This window comes from Equus caballus, chromosome X (genome assembly GCF_041296265.1).
Source record: "Equus caballus isolate H_3958 breed thoroughbred chromosome X, TB-T2T, whole genome shotgun sequence".
Classification (NCBI taxonomy): domain Eukaryota; kingdom Metazoa; phylum Chordata; class Mammalia; order Perissodactyla; family Equidae; genus Equus; species Equus caballus.
In genome coordinates this window covers 106,850,988-106,871,845 of record NC_091715.1, presented here as the reverse complement: position 1 = coordinate 106,871,845, position 20,858 = coordinate 106,850,988, and the positions used below count along the sequence as shown (strand labels likewise).

The 20,858-nt window shown below is 48.4% G+C and overlaps 1 protein-coding gene across 9 annotated transcripts in view; it reads left to right on the top strand.

Annotated features, from left to right (window-relative positions):
- COL4A6 (collagen type IV alpha 6 chain) overlaps positions 1–20,858 on the top strand; it is a 256,618-nt gene that overhangs the window by 231,327 nt on the left and 4,433 nt on the right. For 3 of the 9 annotated variants that reach the window (XM_023633922.2, XM_014729082.3, XM_070256860.1), the window contains 20 exons: positions 1,165–1,236; positions 1,522–1,629; positions 2,699–2,920; positions 3,308–3,469; positions 5,120–5,290; positions 6,018–6,161; positions 6,607–6,732; positions 7,206–7,387; positions 9,289–9,352; positions 9,943–10,017; positions 10,525–10,632; positions 10,726–10,833; positions 11,401–11,472; positions 11,790–11,915; positions 15,708–15,824; positions 16,161–16,322; positions 16,510–16,608; positions 18,223–18,369; positions 19,062–19,178; positions 20,100–20,291. In XM_023633922.2, the coding sequence (XP_023489690.1) occupies positions 1,165–1,236; positions 1,522–1,629; positions 2,699–2,920; positions 3,308–3,469; positions 5,120–5,290; positions 6,018–6,161; positions 6,607–6,732; positions 7,206–7,387; positions 9,289–9,352; positions 9,943–10,017; positions 10,525–10,632; positions 10,726–10,833; positions 11,401–11,472; positions 11,790–11,915; positions 15,708–15,824; positions 16,161–16,322; positions 16,510–16,608; positions 18,223–18,369; positions 19,062–19,178; positions 20,100–20,291 (2,574 nt within the window). The remainder of the gene's footprint in view (positions 1–1,164; positions 1,237–1,521; positions 1,630–2,698; positions 2,921–3,307; positions 3,470–5,119; positions 5,291–6,017; positions 6,162–6,606; positions 6,733–7,205; positions 7,388–9,288; positions 9,353–9,942; positions 10,018–10,524; positions 10,633–10,725; positions 10,834–11,400; positions 11,473–11,789; positions 11,916–15,707; positions 15,825–16,160; positions 16,323–16,509; positions 16,609–18,222; positions 18,370–19,061; positions 19,179–20,099; positions 20,292–20,858) is intronic. The other 6 variants (XM_070256859.1, XM_023633924.2, XM_023633923.2 and 3 more) reach the window with 4 other exon arrangements.

The window sequence follows — 20,858 nt, the reverse complement described above, 5'->3', positions numbered from 1 at the left end:
CAATACAGTACACTGTTAAATTCCCAATTTTGATTTAGAAATAGAACAAGTGGGCTAAAAATGCCATCAGGCCTTTATATTGGAAAATACAAGTGGGATTGGAGGAGGAATGCCAGCCAGTTGAGTAAGCAGTCTGAATCAAAAGTTGTATACATATCTTTAGGAAATGCAATTCATGATTTCTTTTAAGTACAGGCAAAAGCTACAGCAGTTTATTAGAACTGTTGGCTCTGTGTCTTAAAGCAGACCTTGGGGGATTGTTGTAATGAATAGGCAAGACTAATTTTTAATTAGTATAGCAATTGTTTGCAAATGGCAATTGAGAGATCCAACAAACAATTTGTTCACCAGTATTTTATTAAACCTCCCCTCTGTAATCTTATAGACTCTTTTTTATTTGCATTATGAATGAGCAAGGAAGAATTTGGTAAGCGAAGGGCTATGCATGCCAATTTCAATGTCTTGAATACTGAAATTGACTACCCCTTTTCTCTGAGTAGCAGATTTGACAGTTTCACATGAGGAGCTAAAGGAAGGGTCACAATTTGTCTATCATGACCAAGAGAATAGCCTTCAGTGTTTGCCTGGTATAGACATACGGGTACATCTGACCAAGGATAATCAATAGTTTTCAGTAGATCCCAAATGAGATATATCAAAAGAACCCAATGGTTTGGGAAAAGCCTCTTTCCAAGAAAAGGGCAGATGTGAACTTGAGGGGTCTTGGCTTCAAACCCTCTACTCTAGTCATGTGAGCATAATGGACCCTTAGGATTAACCCCAAGCACCCATCATAAGGAGACTCCATCTGAGGCCAGGGTGAGTAGGCAATGGCCGTTTGCTGCTGTTCCTGCACAGGCCACCCCTAGGAAACCTTGTTAGGTAACCTACTGCATAGGTGACTGCCTGCCCTCTGGACTCTGACGGTATGGAATGTGACCTCTTGGCACTTGGACGCTAGAGGCATTCTCATCTATAAGCAGTTGTACTAGGAGTAACTCCCAAGAGCTTCTGATGCCAGGACTCTTCTGCATGGGCTCCCAGCTGCTGTGTGGGAAGAACTTGCTTGTCCAAATTGATGGAATGGGAGTAAAGGAGCATGCTAGGGGGAAATCATCCTTGACTCAATGAGTTCACCAGATGCTTACATGTTATCGTTTACAGGTATTACCTTGCCTTGTATTATTCCTGGGCCATATGGTCCATCAGGATTCCCAGGAACTCCCGGATTCCCAGGTATGGAATGAGGACCAAGAAAGCTACTGAGCACACTTTTAAGGGCCATGAGCCAAAGGAAGCAGAGTACAGCCTGGTAGCATTTGGGGATCCACATTCCTCCTGCGAGGACAGCTTTGAGGATTGAGGAAATAGAATGGCTGCTGGAGAGGGCTGTACTGTACTGTGGGGATGTGAGAATAAGAGAGGCCCTCCAAGAAACTAGGATTCTTGACTGAACATCACAAATTATACCTAGCCACACTGACTTTCCTTGCCCCTCACCACTCACCTTTGGGTTTTCAGGCCCTAAAGGGGCCCGTGGCCTCCCTGGGACTCCAGGCCAGCCTGGATTACATGGAAATAAAGGAGAGCCCGGAAGTCCAGGATTGGTTCACCTCCCTGAATTGCCAGGTAAGGAAAGGAGCTTCTCCTCACGTGCTTCTCCTTTGGTGGGAGTGTGTGTTTGGATTGTGGTAGCCATCCACCCGTTATAGGAAGTTAGGTTTGTGCTCTGGTGTGAGTGGGATGGTTTTGATTTCATACTCAGGCACAAGAGAGCTTAGAACTATAAAATGATAGTATGTCCAAGCAATAAGGGCCATTTGAGATCACTAGGACAACCCCTTCACTTTCAGGTGAGGAAACTGAGGCTTAGATGGAAAATGATTTGCCTGAGGTTGCTAAGCCACTAGTGACAGAGCTAGGCCTCCGCCAGGTTGTCTGGCTGCCAGTTCTATGGCAGTTTCCTGGATCAACTCCTTAAAGGTCAGAGAAAAAGATTCAGATGAGTCACAGGGAAGTTGTCCATTTCTATCCCTTTGCTCACACCCTGTCATTCCAACCTGAGCATTGTTCTACATTGCACCAGTGGTTCTCAAACTGTGTTCCCTGGGCCAGCAGCATCAGCATTACCTAGGAACTTTTTAGTAGTGCAGATTCTTGACCTCTTGGCAGAATTACTATTCAGAAGCTCTGGGGGTGGTACCCAGCAATCTAAGTTTTACCAAGCACCCCCTGCCCCAGGTGACTCTTACGCATGCTCAGTTTGAGAATCACCACTGCTCTATATCATGGGGCTCATTGTGGGCCACTTGCTCCAGGGTTTATTGGTACCTCAGTTTCCTCCCCAACTCAGGAAGAGGGAAGTATGATGGCAGGAGTTAGATGACTCCAGAAGAGACTGGGCCTTTGACGGGAGGTCTGGGGTATAACCTGTGCTCCTAGGCAACTGTAGGAGCCCCAGGAGCGGATTGCTGAGCCCTGCCCAAGGCCCAGCCTCACTGAGCTAGAACCTCTTCCAGGTCACATGGTGCAGTCCCTGCCTCTGGGCAAGTCCTCCCAGGACCAGACCTTTAAGAGAAGTGACACATTATTAATATGTTAACTTTTGTAGTAGGAAAAACTCTGTCTCAGAGACTTCTACTCAGATCTATTGTTTCTAAACCTCCATGGCCTTTTATTTTTGCCTCTTTACACTTAGGATTTCCTGGACCTCGTGGGGAGAAGGGCTTGCCTGGGTTTCCTGGGCTCCCTGGAAAAGATGGCTTGCCTGGGAAAGTTGGCAGTCCAGGTTTACCAGGTTCCAAGGGAGCCCCTGGTGACATCTTTGGTGCTGAGGATGGTGCTCCGGGGGAGCAAGGCCTACAGGGATTACCAGGGGACAGAGGATTTCCTGGAGACTCTGGCTTTCCAGGACCCAAGGGTGACTCTTTTTGCCCCACTTATTTAGCAATCTACAGACAGCCTTTCAGTAACTGAAATACTTGCATGAATACTTGCATGAGTCTGGGGTGATGGATTAATTACGCAGTTAAAATGAAAAGTCATTTTGTTCTGTCCCTCCTTTTTTGGAACTTTTTCTTAAATCACCTGTCTATTTACCTGTCTTAGTAATTCCAGAAGTAACCATAACCAATAGTCAGATTTCTTGCAAAGTCTCTGATTTAATGCTGGGAATAGCAGCAATGCTGGAACTGAGAAGACAGTGGTACCCAGGATGCATCCTGGGCTAAGATCTTCCCTGGTTTGTTTGGTGACCAATCCCTGCTGTCGATCCAGGCTATAATCATCTGCTCCTTCCTTTCACTAGGTTTGCTTGGGAAGTCAGGCTTGCTAGGCCCCAAAGGTGAACGGGGCAGGCCTGGAATACCAGGCCTCATGGGACAACCAGGCCTTCCCGGGGCTGGTGGTCTATTTGGCATCAAGGGCAAACCCGGACTCCCAGGAGCACCAGGCTTTCCAGGCACTTCGGGTAGGTCCTTTGGAGGAGGAGCCCCAGCTTGACAGACTTAAACTAGGCCCTGGGCCCTGGAACCCTGAGGGGCAATAGCAGCAACGTGGCATGGTCAGAGTTTAGGAGACTCAACTTTCCTCACCTCTCCAGTTTCAAATCTCAAGTGACCCTTGCAGTGCCAAGCAGAAGAGATTCCTGCAGTTTAGCTTCCAAAATCTTACCACAAGTCACTCCCACCCCCTCCCCTGTGGCCTCACTCCCCCTTTTCATGCTCCAGCCTCCCCCTGCCTTTCCCAGTTAGAGATGCCACCCTTGTTGTCCAGGTGGGTTTAGCCCGTCTCCATTGCCTTCACTGGGGCCATGAGGAGCCTGCTTTGGGTTGGGGGAGAAGTTCGAGCAGAGGGTGACCGTGCTGGCAGCCTGCCTCTCAGTGAGCATGCCTCTGAGGCCCCGTGGGCAGAGTGTCTTTTACTGGGCAGTGCGGCCTGACGTGCCCTGGTCCCAGCCTGGTGTTTGCAGCTTGCCTTTTTCTTGTATCACCCTCCTCACCCTGTCTCGGTGACTACATCATCCCCCCTCACTCCTGGCCACGTGACTGAATTTGCAGTTTTGCAGAGCCACTAATATCCTCTTTATCCCCTTTGTCCTTCTGTGTTTCTGGGGTCTTCGCATAGGCTGTCCAGGTGAGAAAACGGCACACAAGCTCACAGACTGACACCCCCACCAGCTTTGCCACTTAGGGAATTATCTGACTATACACTATAACCTGGCAAGGCCGGGGGTCCCTGAACTCATGCTGTGGGGTTGGCCTCCATTGAATTTCCTTCCCTTGTTATGGAGTCCCCTTCATGGCCTCCCATTAGAATCCTGGGGCTTGCAGCTACTTGATGCTTTTCAATCCATAGAAAGCCAAGTCAGCCATTCATTTAGGTCCTTGGGGGCCCGAATACCTCTGTCGTCACTGATTTAATCCTTTGGTTTTTTAATTTTCTTGCTTTGTACCTGAACATTCCACTTTGGCAGCAGCTCAGGAGGTTAATCCCATTGACCAACTTAAAGCATGGTGAAAGAAGTCTCAGAATACCTAGGAGACCAAATGGGCCTTGGGGATTTCTACAGTACTTGGCACTAGGGGGTCTTTCAACCTTAACGCCAAGGAACTGGCTGACTTAACTGCTTGCATGAGGGATTAAAAGGGCAGCCCTGTATCCATGGCTCCCTGTGAGGCTGAAACAATGGCTCCCCTTTAACCTCTACTTCACCGATTGGCTCAGGAAACAGCCATTGTGGTGTGATTCAGACTGGAAGTACCAGGAAACCAGAGTCTAGTTGCCACCCTGGCTTCCCAGAGCTCCATTCAGAGGCTAAAGTGTGAATCACATTCATAAAGGAGGAATAATTTATAATCATAAAGGATTTGCTCACCCTGCCAGCTACTGTGCCATGCTGGAAGTAATAGCCATTGGTGTGGCGCTCTGGGTGGTAGGTGCTAATACTTCAGCCAACTAAGAACTCTGCCTGTTAGCAGCCTGCATAGGCCATTGTTAAGGGGCCATTTACAAAACCCAACAAGCCAACCAACCAGAAGCCATGGGAATGGGCAATGGCCCAGATCTGGACAGAGCTTCACTTGACAGCTGTCCTGTGTTCTCTCCTGTGCTGATTCAGGACATCCTGGAAAGAAAGGTCCAAGGGGCGAGACAGGTCCCCCTGCATCAGCTGGAAAGAGAGGTCTCCCTGGGCTGAAAGGCTTTCCTGGAGCTCCAGGGCTAATTGGCTTCCTGGGGAACTCAGGCTTGCCAGGGGTCACTGGGTTGCCAGGCCTGCCAGGTCTGAAGGGTAAGTGAAGCAATCAGGAAGACACCAGTGGGTGCCAAAAACAAGCATCCGTGCTGCCCAGCTTGCCCCCTCCTCCCTGCTTAGGAAAGGGGAACAAGGAGGGAGGTGGGCAGGGCTTTTTGTGGCAAGATAATTGGACAAGGCTAGTGCTAAATGAAGACCCCCACCCAAGGTAAGTCACCCTCACTGCCTGCTGGGTGGAACACTGGGCATGGCCAATAAAGCCCAGGACAGTAACAGCCACACTGGGTTTGCTCATTTGCATGACCCCTACCACAGAGTCTGATAGCTCTCATTTTCTGTGATTGTCCTGCTGGACACCAGAGACTGAACGGGAGGCATCTCCATTTTATACAGGAGAGAGTGACTAGTCCAAGGTCATGCAACTGGTTAGCAACAGTGCCAGGCTAGAGTTCATCTTCCTTACTCCTAGCCCTGGTCTTTTTTCTTTTTCTTGCCACACAAGGGCTCTAACTTGGTGAATCATAAGAGAAGTACCCACCTCTTCTTTCCTTTCTGTTGCTTAGTGCCATGTCCATGTTCAGGAAAGTAGTATAATGTGTAGTGACTAATAGCTTGGGCTTCGGAGTTAGAGAAACCTGGGTTTGAATCCCTTCTCTGCAGCTCCCTAGTTGTGTGACTTTGGGTGAGTTATTTGACCTCTCTGAGCTTCCATTTCCTTGTATGTAAAACAGGGATAACAATAAAAGCTCTTGTTTCTCAACAGGTGGGAAAGGGTCTGTTGGACTGATAGGTTTTCCAGGGATGCCAGGTCTCCCTGGTATTCCTGGTGCAAGTGGATTAAAGGGAGTTCCTGGGTCACCAGGAAGAGTGGGACCATCTGGACGGACTGGTAGCCCTGGTGAGAAAGGTGAGCTGGGAACTGAATTCTGGAATTGCCATCCATGCTTCCCAGGAGACATTTTGTTTGTCAACTTTGTCATTCGTGTGGCTTGTACCAACCCTGTGTTAGATAATAAGATTTAGGGCTCCTAAATGAAGTCCTTTTAAACCAAAAGACCTCATCACTTCTGAGTTAGCACTGCATGTCAGAGGCCTTGTCGTACCTCCCTAGATGCTCAGCGAAGGAGGGTTTTGAGTAGGGTCTAAAGTTGCTAGTGGACTTTGGGCTTGTCAAAGGAGAGACCATGTACATAAATGCAAAGTTGGAGAAACGGGGGCAGGGAAGAAGCTGGAAGGGGCTGGAAAGGGGGCTTGGGGGTGGTGCCAGAAGAGCTGATATGACAGGTCTGTGCATGCCTGACCCTGTGTCTAAGCTCCCTCTTATACTGGTCTCATGATCTCCATCCCTGCAGGAGACAGAGGCGACCCAGGGCCCGTTGGACTACCCAGTCCAAGACTTCCAATGCTGAACCTCCAATTCAAAGGAGACAGAGGCTCTCGGGGCTCAGCTGGATCCAACGGATTTCCTGGGCCCAGAGGTGCTGGGGCAGGGAATGGGCAGGAGAAATGCCCAAGAAAGGTTCTATGACCAAACTTTACTTCTTTCCTGAGAATAGGCCCTGCATGCAGTCCAAGGCCCCCAGAGCGGCAGTGTGGGTGGCAGCAGGAAATCCAAGGAGGCTGCCTTCCCTGGGCCTGAGGGGTGCCTGGACTTTGAGACTGTCAGCTTGCATTGCCATGATGGAACTGAGTTTTTGAACCACAGGCTGTTGCAGCCCTAGAGGGGCCTGGCAGATGGTGGAGCATGGGCACTGAGCAGCTTTTCCAGTGCTAGAGCTCGGGTGGCCTAGACTCGTGCCCCATAAGGCTGAAGGCACCTCCCCCCACCACCTCCACACTAACTGTCGCCAAGCCTGCACTTTGCCTGCCTGTGACCCAGGGCACCTGCACCCTGAGGAGCAGATTTTCTCTTGCCCAGAGTCTTTTTTCAAGCTGTTTGCTTCTTTCCCAGGTGACAAAGGAGTAGCTGGCCGTCCTGGGCCACCAGGCTTACCTGGACCTCCTGGCTTCCCCAGCACCATCAAGGGACTTATTGGGAGACCAGGCCTCCCTGGTCCCACAGGACTACGGGGCTTACCTGGCCTGAAGGGGTCCCCTGGAATCACAGGTTTCCCAGGCATACCCGGAGAAAGTGTAAGTGTGCCCAGATCTTTGTCTCTCCACCAGGAAAGGGCCTCCATAGCAGGGGAGACATGTCCCTATTGCCCACCGTTTTTATCCCAGCCCACTTCCCAGCCCATTCCTCTAGCTGACGCCAGACAAAGCTCTCTCCTTTTGTCTGACGAGTCCTCTGACCCTTTCCTGAATGTCCCCTCCTCTGGACTTTTGTTCATGCTCCCTCCACTACATAGCAGAGCCTTTTCCTCTGCAGTTGCCTAACACCTGCCCATCCTTCAGGCCACAGCCCAGAAGCCTGATCCTCCAGGAGTCCCTGAGCTCCCACCATGCTAGCACTCTACTATTCTCACTGCTTATATTGATCCTAGTTGCTCCTGTGTGGGTCTGATTTCTTGAATGAGATTGTTAGGACTTGAGAACAAGAACTGCCTTACATGCTCTTTTGTCTGCACCCCACTGCCAGCACCCCGCATTGAGTTTGGCACATCATAAGGATTCGGTATAGACTTCTCAATGTTTTGATTTCAGAAAGGTCTTTGTTGCCTCCACAAGAGGCAACAACTGGCCAAGAATCAAATCCAGCTTTTCTGGGTTCTTGAAAGGCAGGGTAGTAGAGTAGACTTAGCAATGAGACAGACCTGGGTTTGAATCTCAGCTCCATTACCCATTGGCTCGGTGATTTTGTGCGTATTGTTTAATTTGCCTGGGCCTCACTTTTCTCATCTATAAAAAATGGAAATAATATTCAAACCTCCTTCAGACAGTAGTGAGGCTTAAGTGAGATGATATATGTAAAGCACCCAGCATTGGATCTGGCATATGGCAGGCTCTGAAGAAATACTAGCAATAATAGTAGTACTACTGAAGGGACTAAGTGAACTGGATCACAGAACACCTGTGCTCCCTGCAGGCAAAGTCCCTGTCTCTTAAAAGGGTCAGTTTACCTGGTGCAGAGAACACACACACACACACACACATCCTGGAAGCAATTTCAAGAGAAATAATTCTCAACTGCGTGGTCCTGACTACTCACACACTAGGAGGAATGGAATCAAAGTGGGAAGGTGTTCAGAGAGGAGTCCCAGCAAGAGCAAAGGCTCAGAATTAGTAGGTATGGTAATGTGCAGATAAAGCCAGACGAATGCAGGGGTGTTCTGGGTAATTGCCCAGAGAGCATAGTGACCCAGCCCAGAACCCAGGCTCCCACCCAAGGCACTAGGTAGCATATGTCTTTACTGGGTACATCTTAAAATGAATCAAAACCATACCAGATAGCAGGGGAAGAACCGTACTGATGACAGCTGACATGCTCACTTCCCAGACTCACAGTGTTGGACATTAGCCAATGAAGGCAAGTTTTCCTGTGAAAATGGTAACATTAGCCCAAATTCAGACTCCAGTACCTGCACACATACAGCCTGCTGCCTGGTGGCAGAAAGTCTTCGTGTTCCTTGTGGAACCTGTGGTAGGGGGCTAGGCCCACATGGTGAAGCAACACTTTTTCTTGTACAAAATGGCTCCAGAGCTTTGGCTTGGGTGCAGGTAGCAAATTCTCTGCAAAGCACACCAAGTGCCTGGCCTGACTGTCACATTCTGTATTTTCTAAGAGACTTCCTAAAAAAGCCACACCTTGATTTCCCAAGATTTCAATTTTGATAGGCATTGGGAAGTTATGAATGACAAGACCAGGATTAATCTGCAGATAGAATGTCTCCCTAAAACTCTAAGTATACATTTCCACCTTTGCTCATCACCCTCCCCTGTGCAGGATTTCCGTCCCCGCCCCCCAGTTCACCCCTGCCACAGAGTACACAGTAGACATCCCTCAGACAGTGGCTCACGGAAGGGAAGGGGGCTGAGAGGGTGGGAGGCCCTGAGCTCTGTGCAGAAATAATGATACCCATATTGCTGTGAAGGGTTCACAGGGTCTCAATGGAGCGCCCGGGCTCCCAGGAGCATCTGGTCTACCAGGTTCAAAAGGTAAGGAGCATTTTCTCTTTTAAATGTGTTTTTTCAGAGCAAGGTGGATTTCTAGCAGGCCCAGGGCTTTCGTGGGGGAAGATTCTGTGGATATGGGAAAGTGAATTGATTTACATTTTCCTTTTGGCAAAACTCCCTTTGTCGTCTTTCTTCCTCAAAGACATGTGACAAACAATGGTTTGACCCACCTGCTTTCTAGACTCAGCAGCAGAGGAGAATCTCGGCTCTAGACAGTCTCTCCCCCTGCTGAACCCAGTCCACTGAGCAGGAAAATTTCCCATCCTTGCTGTCATCATTCTTTCATTCTGGTGATGTTTGAGAGCTCCTCCTATCATCTCCTCTGCCCATAATGAGCCAGTGATGTGTTTCCCAATGGAAATATGCTGCATGTAGCAGCACTTCGTGCCAGTAGCCTGGTAGCATCCCAGCTCTTTGTTGGTGATTGGTCCCCTTTTATCCAACAGGTAATCTTGTCAAGGAACTCTTCTGGCTATATTAAATCTGAAAAGATTTTGCCTTCAAAAGATCTCTTTGTACAAAATGAGCTATAGCTTCTCCTGACCACTTGAACAATTTTTTTATATCCCCAGGAGATCACGGCCAGACACTCGGAATTTCCGGTACCCCAGGACCCAAGGGACAACCTGGGGAGACTGGTTTTGAAGGTAAGGCTGCTGTACTTTCGTCTCATATGTCTCACAGACTCCCCAAAACTGAGGATTGGAAGGAATTCTGGAGACCAACCTCAAATTATGCAACTTCTATCCAGTGCAGAAAAATTCCTGCCTGACATGTATCCACTCACAGGCAGCCCATAGTTTCCTCAAGCAAATCAGCCTACTCTTCCTTCAAGACTCGTAGACTTAAGTCTAAGGCCTTTGGAATAATGGTGTCCACTCCCTTAGTTTATAGTTATCTAAACTGCTTCTCAAACATTTCTACCCATTGTTTCTACTTCCGGGGGCACTCAGAACAAGTTTACCTATTTTTCAATTGGGCGGCACCTTTCAAATGTGAAGACAGCTGCCATGATCCTTTTCAGAATTTCTTCACTGGATCTATCCCCCTTTGCAGTTCAAGTGGCTTTACCTTCCTGCTCACCCTCTCCCGTGGAGGAACACATTGCCCAAAATGTGGTCTAATCACAGCATTTTTCTTGATTTTCTTTATAGGTGTGAAAGGAAAAGCTGGACTAGTGGGTGATGTGGGCTTCCCAGGAAACAAAGGTGAAGATGGGAAAGTTGGTCTTTCTGGAGATGTTGGCCTTCCTGGCTCCCCAGGTACCATGCTACATGACAACTTTAGTCTGAAAAAGTTAGGATTAACCTCAAGTCATGCCCCATTCTGAACTTCTGCCTTGGTTTCACTTTTAGGACTCCCCGGGATTGCAGGCATGAGAGGAAATCCAGGGCTTCCGGGTACTCCAGGCCATCCAGGGGCAACTGGGCCCCTGGGACCTCCTGGCCTAGTAGGAATCAAAGGTATGTGTATTTGGAAGAAGGCAGTGGGGAAAAGGGTCCTTCCCTCAAACAAGGATTACAACTACTTTACATTAGGAGACACTGGCTGGGGTTAAGCCATATTCAGGGGAGTCATTGACTGGGCCACGTGAGAGATAATGGGAAAGAAGGATGAAGAGGAAGAAAGGAGGGAAGCATGAATGGGTAGAGGAGAACTTGGTCCGTGGAAAGAATAGCAAGGAAGGTTGTTGCCCTGGCGTATGTAGCCATTCCTTGACTTAGAGATTGGGCAGTGAGTCTCTGAGAGCTGGCAACTCAAGGTCTTGGCATTGCCACTCAGAGTACTTGAAGATACCTAATTATCTACCACCCTGCTCTTCAAGCTGTATTAGTCTCTAATAAGCATCAGGAAAACCTAGAGTGGAGGGTGGAGGTTAGAGGTGGTCCAGTCTCCCTTAGGGCATTAAATAATGCCTCAAGAAAGGCCATGGTCTTTAAAAGGAGGACTTTGCAATGCCCTTGGGGCATTTTCCTGACCTTTCATGATTCAGAGTTGCTGGAGCCATTTCTGATATTCTCTCCCCTCAGGTTTCCCTGGACTTCCTGGTTTACATGGACTGAATGGGCTTCCAGGAACAAAGGGGACCCATGGAACTCCAGGTTAGGAAGACCCTCAAGGGCAAGGAGAAGAGCAACAGCCCTTCCAGAAGCCTGGCAGGAGCTGGCCATGAGTTCTCGACTATGATGTATCTCATATCCTTGGACTCATAGATCTCCTTGCTAGCCCCCAATTTGGGGTGCCTTGATGTGGGGAGTAAGGAGGATAAGATTTGTCCTTCTATTCGAATGAGTTCTCCTTCCTGTTATTTCAGTATTCAGCCTCTGGTGTCTGTCAGGCAGGCCTCCAGCAAGTGAGCTAGGCACGAAGGCGTCACCCCCACTGAGTTCTGTCCTGCTCTCTTTGCATCTCCTCCTAGGACCTAGTATAACTGGTGTGCCTGGGCCAGCTGGCCTGCCTGGTCCCAAAGGGGAAAAAGGTCCTCCAGGAATCAGCATGGGAGCCCCAGGGAAGCCAGGCATGAAAGGACAAAAAGGTGACCGAGGTAAGTGAACCCAAGTCATGCCTTGTAGAAGCTGAGTAAGGCGGGGCTGGGGAGCCAGGGTTGGATTTCCTCAGGCCCATGCAGCTCACAGGGTTGAGCTGTGCATGTCTTCACATCTCTAGGAATCTCAGAACTCAGTGGAACAGACTGCTAAGAAAGAGAGGGTAGGCCATGCCTAGGGCTTTTCTGGGAATGGTTATCAGGGAACAGTTCAACGAGTCCCCTCTAGTCTCCAGATTCCCTCCTGCTCTCCCCTATTAACCTCAGGGCCTCTCTTGCACACTTGCCCAGAGCCTGAGTATAATGATCCTGAGGGACAGGGCTTGTCCTCATAGCGAGAGATTTGCCAGAAGTTCCTTAGTGTCCAGTGTGGATGGCACTCCCAGGGCCCTGGGAAGACAGTGTGGCTGCTAGAAGGAGCCCAAGACTAAGGATAAATGTCTCCCTAGAACAGGCACACAGCAAGCACTCAATTAGGACTTGTTGCATTTACTGGAAAACAGGTTTCACCCTAATCTCAGCCCCAGACTCATGTTATTGTCTGAAGTCCCTTTCTGAGCCTCCCTTTCCCCACCTGTGAAATAGCAATAATGAATGCTTATTCATTAACTCTCCTTAGGAGTGTTCTGAAGACTCACATATACCCTACTCAATGTAAAAACAGGAAATGAATGCAGCCTAGCATCACAGCTGAGTATATGCTCTGAAGTCAGACCACTCGATTCAAATTACAGCCCTACCCCTCCCTCACTAGCTATATGACCTTGAACAAAGAAGTTACTTGCCCCTCAATCCCAAATGAACCCTTTCGTTTTCCTTGTCTGTAAAATGGGCATAATAAGAGACTCTCCCTCATAGGTTGGGTGAGGAACCAATGAGGAGTGAGGTAATGTATATAAAAGCACTTAGCACAGCACCAGGCACATAGTAGGTGCTCAAGCATTGTTGGCCATTGTATCATTACATGTTACTGGGGAAGTCAGATTTGCAAAATGTTCTGTTCTTCATAGTTCTGGGGCCTGAGGTTCCACCACATTTTGTTTATGTGCATGTTTGTACAATGGGTGTAGGTTTTTCAGGAACTCGATTCAGACATTAATTCATTTCCTGCTGCATTTTGTAGTGGTGCAACTGCTGTCTCTGTGTTTGCTTTCCTTGGGAATGGATCAACTTGTTCTTTTCTGAAAGCCATCAACTCCTCCAGAGTGAGGGCTCAAACGGGGTCTGAGGCTGCAGGGAGATTGTGTGGCTTCTTTCACAGGAGCTAGAGAAGAGGGGACCCAGAGAGAAGCACAGGGGCGTTGCCTTTTCTGTTGTCATATCTTGACTATGAAAGCCTAGTCATTAAACTATGCATTTCCTTTAGCCATCTGAGGTAGCAAAATCACAATTACAAATACAGTAAACAGCACATGTCAAGATGGATACATTTCAGGAATATAATGTTCGGCAAAAAAAAAGCAAGTCGCAGAGGAATACATTTGGTATGATTCCATTGATAAACATTTATAAATAAGCAAAAACAGCCAGTATATTGTTTGGGGATACAAATACGCGCGGTCAAACTGTGATTGAAAAGGAGTCCTGAACACAAAATTCAGGAGTGCCTGCCTCCTGTCAAGGGGGAGAAGGTGGTGGGATCTGTGAAGGGTATGCAAAGAAATTCAAAGGTAACACTATCTTCTTTTCCTTACATTGGGCAGTTGGAACACAGATGTTCATTGTAGCTGGATTTTTTTTTACATACGATTTATAAATATTCTTCTGCTCTTCTCACTATCTAATTAAAACAATTTGTTTTAAAAGAATACGGTAAATACCCTATCCCTCTGTGGGCACACATCTCTCATTTGATCATAGAAATCAGTGTGAGATGAGGATTTACCCCTAAGAAGACTTCCTAGAGCCGTCTCTGTCCCTGCAGTACTTTGATCTAAATAACTTTAAATGACACCCCTCATTTTCATATTTGCTCTAAATATTTAGAGGCTGCATTTGTGTATGTCATGTTGTTTTAAGGCTCTGACACGGAAATGAGTCAGAAAAATATGCCGTCTTGCATTTTCATGTGCTCATTTAAAGCGTCTTATTCTTAAAGAAATACGTGAGCTTTGGTTTTTTTTGCTATTTGAGGTCAAGTACCTTTATTTCAGGTTTCATGATATATTCGTGTAATTATAAAATCAAGAAACAGGTAGAAAGAGGAGGCAGCTCCAAAATCTGCCATGGGAACTTTTTATAATCTGTGTGCTGCCCACACTCTACTATATGTGGTGTCTTGTTTATTGGTTTTGTGTAATTTCAGCATATATATATATATATGTGTGTGTGTGTGTGTGTGTGTATGTATATATAAAGCTATATTTTCAGGAAAAATATATAATGTCTTTCTTTTCAGATTTTTATCTTTGTGATAAAGAAAAATACTTCCAAGGTTCATCAAGACATAATTGACAATACTAAAAGTAGAACTGCATGGCTTTGCAACTAGTTTTTATTTTTTATTTTATTTTTATTTTTTATTTTTTAATTTTGTTTCCTTTCCAGACCTATAATAATTGGAGACTTTTAAAAAAAATTTTTTTTTCCTTCTCTACATTCCCTCAGCATTCGATTAATTAATGAGCTGTTAAAAACACCTGAATTGACCAATCTACCACCTTTCTTTACAAGTTTTCATGGATTCGCCCTTTCTTAACTAAATATGAGGAATTTGACATTAATATTTTCAGCTTTTCTTGTCAGAAAAATAAAATTCAATATTGATATTTTTGCATTTTCTTGTCACAAACAAAAAATAAGAATCTCAACCACCAGGACAATTTATCAACAAGTTTGAATCTATTCCTCTTCATTTGAATATATTCCAGAATATACCACAATAATAAATACATTTCTTCCGTGCTACAAGTATAGTATGGACTCTACATTTGTATACCTGGCTTTGATGTGTTTTCCCATCAAGATTACCATCTATGTATTCAACATGTGCATATTCAATAAATCTTTTGTATTAAGTTGAGATTTTTGATTTTGAACATATTATAATAGAAATCGTTCCACAAACAGAAAACACGTACAGCAGTATTAAAATTTGAGCAAACGAGTATTCTGTATCTACTCTAATAAATAAGCTTTTCTCTTTGGCCAAAAGGGGGAAGGGATTTAATACAGACAAATTTGTTCTATAGGCAATTAAGCAAGCATTCAACTAATATCATGAATTGCCTATAAAAGTGTTTGACAGTTTGCCTAGAAGACACAGAAGTTAGTCCCAGAAGACACCAGGAGGCACAGCACCCTTGCTGCCTCCGTTCTGATGGAGCAAGTGTCTGTTCTGACTGGTTGGGGCCTGCGCCCACCTTGGTCTGTAACCTTCTCTGAGCAGCATCAGACATAACTGGCTACCTTAATGAAATGTTCTGCGACAGGGAGAGTAGGTTTAAAAACACTTTGGCAAACTTCAATTCCAGGTGCACGGTCACGCCCTCTTTTCTTCCTGATTTGAGGGAAATCTGTCTAAAAGACTTCCATTACCAGTGAGGTCAAGGAGGTAGAACTTTCTGAAGCTCTATCCCAATTAAATGCAACGCCTGCTAGGAGAGAGGAGTCTCTGAGCCCCTGTCAGCTACCTTCATCTGCTGGCTGTGAAGGCAGAATGAAGGGACAAGAGTTCTCTGCTGGTGTTCGCTGGTCTGGATCCTACCTCACCACTTCCATTTTCTCTGAGAGAGCCTGGCCCTCTTCAGGGCACACAAGACCCATGCAGCCCCTTTTATCTATTCTTTGCAGGTTTCCCAGGTCTCCAGGGCTCTGCTGGTCTCCCTGGGGCCCCAGGCCTCTCCTTGCCCTCAGTCATAGCAGGACAGCCTGGCGACCCTGGGCGACCAGGCCTAGATGGAGAACGAGGTAAAGACAGGAAGCCCCAGAGAGGGCTGGCTGTCGCCTTTTGTCCAGAGTTTGGGAGTTTGGGGAGGTCATGTGTGCAGTCCAGCCCCATCCCTATTGCTGGACACACATGAGCCTGCTCGGCCTCACGTCCTTCCCCTAGCAGGGACACAGGGGACTGGAACAGGCTGCATTTTGCTAAAAGGGTTTGGGAAGGTCTGGCACTGGGACCCCGCAGATGGCAAGGGAACATTCTCTGCCCTGGGAATGGGTTTTGCTTCCTATCAGTCCCGAGGCCTTCAGCAGCGGCCACTTCCTGCTCACCTGCCCTCATCCCTATTCTGATCTCATCCCTAGGCCGACCAGGCCCCCAGGGGCCCCGAGGGCCCCCTGGGCCATCCTCTGATCAAGGCGACCCGGGAGACCCTGGCTTCCCTGGAATTCCGGGCCCTCAAGGGCCCAAGGGAGACCAAGGAATTCCAGGTTTCTCTGGCCTCCCTGGAGAGCTAGGACTGAAAGGTATGGCTGCTTGGCTGGCTGTTGGGCCCTTTCCACTCCACAGTCAGAGATGGCCCCTTCCTGCAGCCCTGTGAAGAGAGGCCAGCTGATAATGCTCTTCCCATCCTCACCTCTGCCTAGTCTCAACTCCCCCACCACCAGCACCACCACGCCAGGCATTGACTTGCTTTCCTTTGGACTTTGCCAGGCATGAGAGGTGAGCCTGGCTTCATGGGGACTCCAGGCAAGGTTGGGCCACCTGGAGACCCAGGATTTCCCGGGATGAAGGGGAAGACAGGGCCAAGAGGTGAGTTGAGAGCATGTGCTGAGCTGATCTTGAGCTCAAGGGAGGGGTCTGAGGGCAACATCCTTCAGGAGTCACTGCTCACCGCCAAGAAAGCCTGGATGCCAGAAGCAGCTGGATCAAGTTACTCCAGGGAGCTGGTTTCTCCGCTTTGGGGATACCTCTGCCTCCGTCAGCTCCCAAGACTGAAGGACACTGCTGCTTTGCCACCATGGATCCTGACACTGACCTCCCCTCTCTGCATTATTTCCACAGGAGTGGGCATTGGGTTTGCACTCAGATCACCACTCACCCATTTGCTCAGTCCAGAAATGAAGAACGATCCTTTCCATCCTTTACCACCACCCCCCTCACTCACACACATCCAATCCATTAGCAAGCCCTGAGGGTTTTACCTCCTTAATGCCATGCATCCACTCACCTCTGATCACCTCCACTGCTACCACCCAGGTCTGAGCCACCAACATTTCTCACGTGAATCACTGCAGTGACCTGCTAACTGGTCTCCCTGCGTCCATTGTGCACCTCTTCCAACAATCATTTCTCCACACAGGGGTCAGAGAGACCTTATAAAAACATAAATCATCCACTCACTTTCCATGGCATGGGAATAAACCATGGCCACAAAGCCCTATGTGATGCCTTCCTCTTCATCCTCATCACCAGCCCTTCCCCTTTGCTACTCACTGTGCTCTTGCCACACTAGCCTCTTTCAGTTATCCAAAAACACCACACCTGGCTGGCCACAGGGCCTTTGCACATGCTAGTTCTACTTCCTGGAATACTCTTGCTCCCCTGGCTCCTTCTAATGCTTTAATGGTCTCAGCTTAAATGTCACTGCTTTTAAGAGGCCACTTATTAATCTCTCTAAAGCAGGTTCTCTACCCCATAGCCCCCTCCTCTCTCTCCCACTGTCACTCCACTGTTCATTTCCTTCATAGCACTTCTCACAATCTTCAGTAAGATTAATGGTATTTGTCAGGTCGTGCATTTTTCATCTTTATCACCAGACCATAATCTCCATAAAGGTCTGTCTTATTCACTGCTCTATCCCATGATCTGCCAGGGCCTGGCATGTAGTAGGCACTCGAGAAAGACTTTTCAATGGATTAGCAAGCAAATTGGCTCATTTGGCTTCTATTAGACAGCTGGCCAGGGTCAGGGTCCCAGGCTGTGATGCCACCTGAACCTCTGGGGTTAAATGCATCCCTTTGGCCTCCTTGGCACTGTGTTTTGACCAGTGAGGGAGTAAACCAACCACCCCACCTCTAAACAAAGGCTCAGCCCACCATATTTGCAACAAACATATCCTGACTTGGCTACCACATACCAGGTCTTGTGCTGAGCCTGAGCCTGAGCCTGAGCCTGAGGAGACAAGATGCATATAACCCAGTCCCTGTCCTCAAGGACTATCACTATACCCCTTAAGGAGATAGATGGCTAAAAAGGACATTGTGTAAAGTATTGTGAGAGCCATCCTGGCAGTATCCAGTGGGGACTGTGGGGACAAACAAGGGCAGAAAGCTGGTGACTGTGAGGCGAAAAGAAGGCTTCTGGGGACTCACTCTGGCCACGTCCTCTGCCTACGCCTGACATTTCCATTTCCCCCACTAACAGGCTTTTCCGGCCCCCGAGGTGCTCCTGGACAAACACCAATTGCAGAAGCCATCCAGGTTCCTCCCGGGCCCATGGGTCTACCGGGCATTGATGGCATCCCTGGCCTCACAGGGGACCCTGGGCTTCAAGGCCCTGTAGGTCTACAAGGTGAGGAGGGTGCCAGAAATAGGGGACTTCTCAGAGAGCTGAGATAGCCTCGACTGAGAGGCTGAAGCAACTGGCTGGGAACCCGAGCTCCAAGGGGGCACCTTCATCAAGCATTTCCTCTGCTCCTTCACAGAGCTCCCAAACTTCTTGCCAGGAGGATGGGCCAGCAGTTGTACTTGGCTTTAGAGAATGTGTGGGCAGAGCATAGCAGCTACTGCAGACAGCTTGTCCCTCACTAATCTTCTGCTGAGAGAAAGAGGGAGTGTGGTGGAGGATAAAGAGCAATGGAGAAAGCCCAGGGCTGGGGGACAGGAAACCCCACTTCTAGTCCCAGCTTTGCCCCAACTGGAGTAAGCTAGCAGTCTGTCCAGGGCTCGGTGTCCTCATTGCTGACACGGGACGCCAGCAGTGGCCCTGCATACTGGGAGGATGAGAGGAAGGGAGGAGGAAATGGTGTGAAGGGGCTCAGAAGGGTTACGTTCAGACGGCAGTCCCAGGGCCGAGATGCAGGGACCTGACCTAAGGACTAGCCCAGGGGGCTCAGCCCTGAGCTCAGCGTGCACTCCAAGATGATGGCAGTGCGCCCTCTCCTGGTGAGTCCTGGGCATGACATGCAATTCTTGTTTGTCCAGGGAGGGCTCCTCCAGATGCTCCCCATTGAGAACTCCGCTGTGGGCCTTCTCTCTCTGCAGGCTCTAAAGGTTTACCTGGAATCCCTGGCAAAGATGGCCCCAGCGGACTCCCCGGCCCTCCTGGGGCTCTTGGTGACCCTGGTCTCCCTGGACTGCAAGGCCCTCCAGGATTTGAAGGTCTGGTGATGTTGGCACTAGGGGGCAGAGGGCTTCTATGAGGGTTTAAGGCTTGGGGGTGGGTCAAAATCTCAAATCTGAGAATTGGGAAACCTGGTGGTAAAACTTGACACTACCAGAAGGCTGGAAAACTGGGCTCTAATCCATTCACTCCCACCCTGTTCTGAGCCTGTGAAGGATTAGAGCCCTACGTTCCGGAAGGCAAAGGACTGTTCCAAATCCTTTTCTGGGTTCTCTTTCAGCTCTGAAGAGCTATGACTGTACACGGTAGTGTAGCCCCCTGCCCTGCACCTCCCCTTTTCTACCCAGGGATTCTGATGTGGCTAGGAGGGGGGTGGTTCAAGGATTAAGAAAATTTGAGATAAGGTATGGCTGTTATACTTACCTCCCCTTTTATATGAGAGGTGGCAAATCAGTTGTCCTGAGTAGAGAACCGTTCTGAGGCTCAGTGGGGAAGTGGTGTGATGGATTAGCCACAGCTGCCATGGGCAGGAGAGGAGGGTGTGATTTTGCCCTGCTAATCCCAACTCTGCTTTTGCTGCCTCTGATTTGGCAGGTACTTAGTTATCTCCTATGAGAGCCTGCAAGGCCAGCCCAAGAAGTAGCTCCCTGCACTCCTTAATCCCCTCGCAGAGAAGCCAAGGCCAGGTGGCTGTGGGAGGGAAGCTGGATAGCGTGCTTTTTAAAGTGAGGACTCTGCAGCCCAAGACATCTGAGTTGGTATTCTAGCTCCACCACTCCCTAGCTGTGGCTCTGAGCGTCAGTTTCCTCATCTACAAATTGGGGTGGTAAGGTTGTCATGAGGATCAAGTGAGCTAACACGTGTACATAATGTGCCCTGCTTAACGCTTGGCACAAAGAGTAGCTGCTATTATTATTGGCTGAACCTGGCTCACCCCTTTTCTGCTCTGTCCCTCTTAGGAGCTCCAGGGAAGCAGGGCCCCTTCGGGAGGGCTGGAATGCCTGGGCAGAGCGTGAGAGTGGGCTACACCTTGGTGAAGCACAGCCAGTCGGAACAGGTGCCCCTGTGCCCCATCGGGATGAGCCAGCTGTGGGTGGGTTACAGCTTGCTGTTCGTGGAGGGGCAGGAGAAAGCCCACAACCAGGACCTGGGTAGGTACCGGCTCTGACAGCCAGCCCTGGCCATCCGTCCCCACAAGGACCAAGAGCTACCCTTCTCACTCCTCCCAGCCCTTGGCGGGCCTACTTTTGGATAGTGGGTTAGGAGCACCAGTTCTGGAGTCAGGAAGATCTGGGTTCAAACCCTGGCTCTAGCACTTACTGTGTACCCTGGACAAGTTATTCAACCTCTCTAAGCTGCTGCTTCCTCCTTAATGGAACAAGGCTAATTCTAGTACCTATCCCATAGGGTGACATAAGGATCATATGAATTACCCAATGTAAAATGCTTAGAACAACAGTTGGCACATATTAAGCATCTATTAAACGTTAGCAATTAGTAGTAGTAGTAATAATATGTCCTGCAGGGCAACAATGATTACCCAAGAATTAATTGTATTGTCTACAGGTGTGCTGACTCTGAGCCACAGATTCACTCTATTAAATGCTGGTTTTACAAAGCAGATTAATTAGGGAATTATTATTCAGTTTATAAAAAGATTTTCATTATCAAACTTCCCTGGTGTATTGAAAATAGGATTTGATCAGCAGACTTCAGTG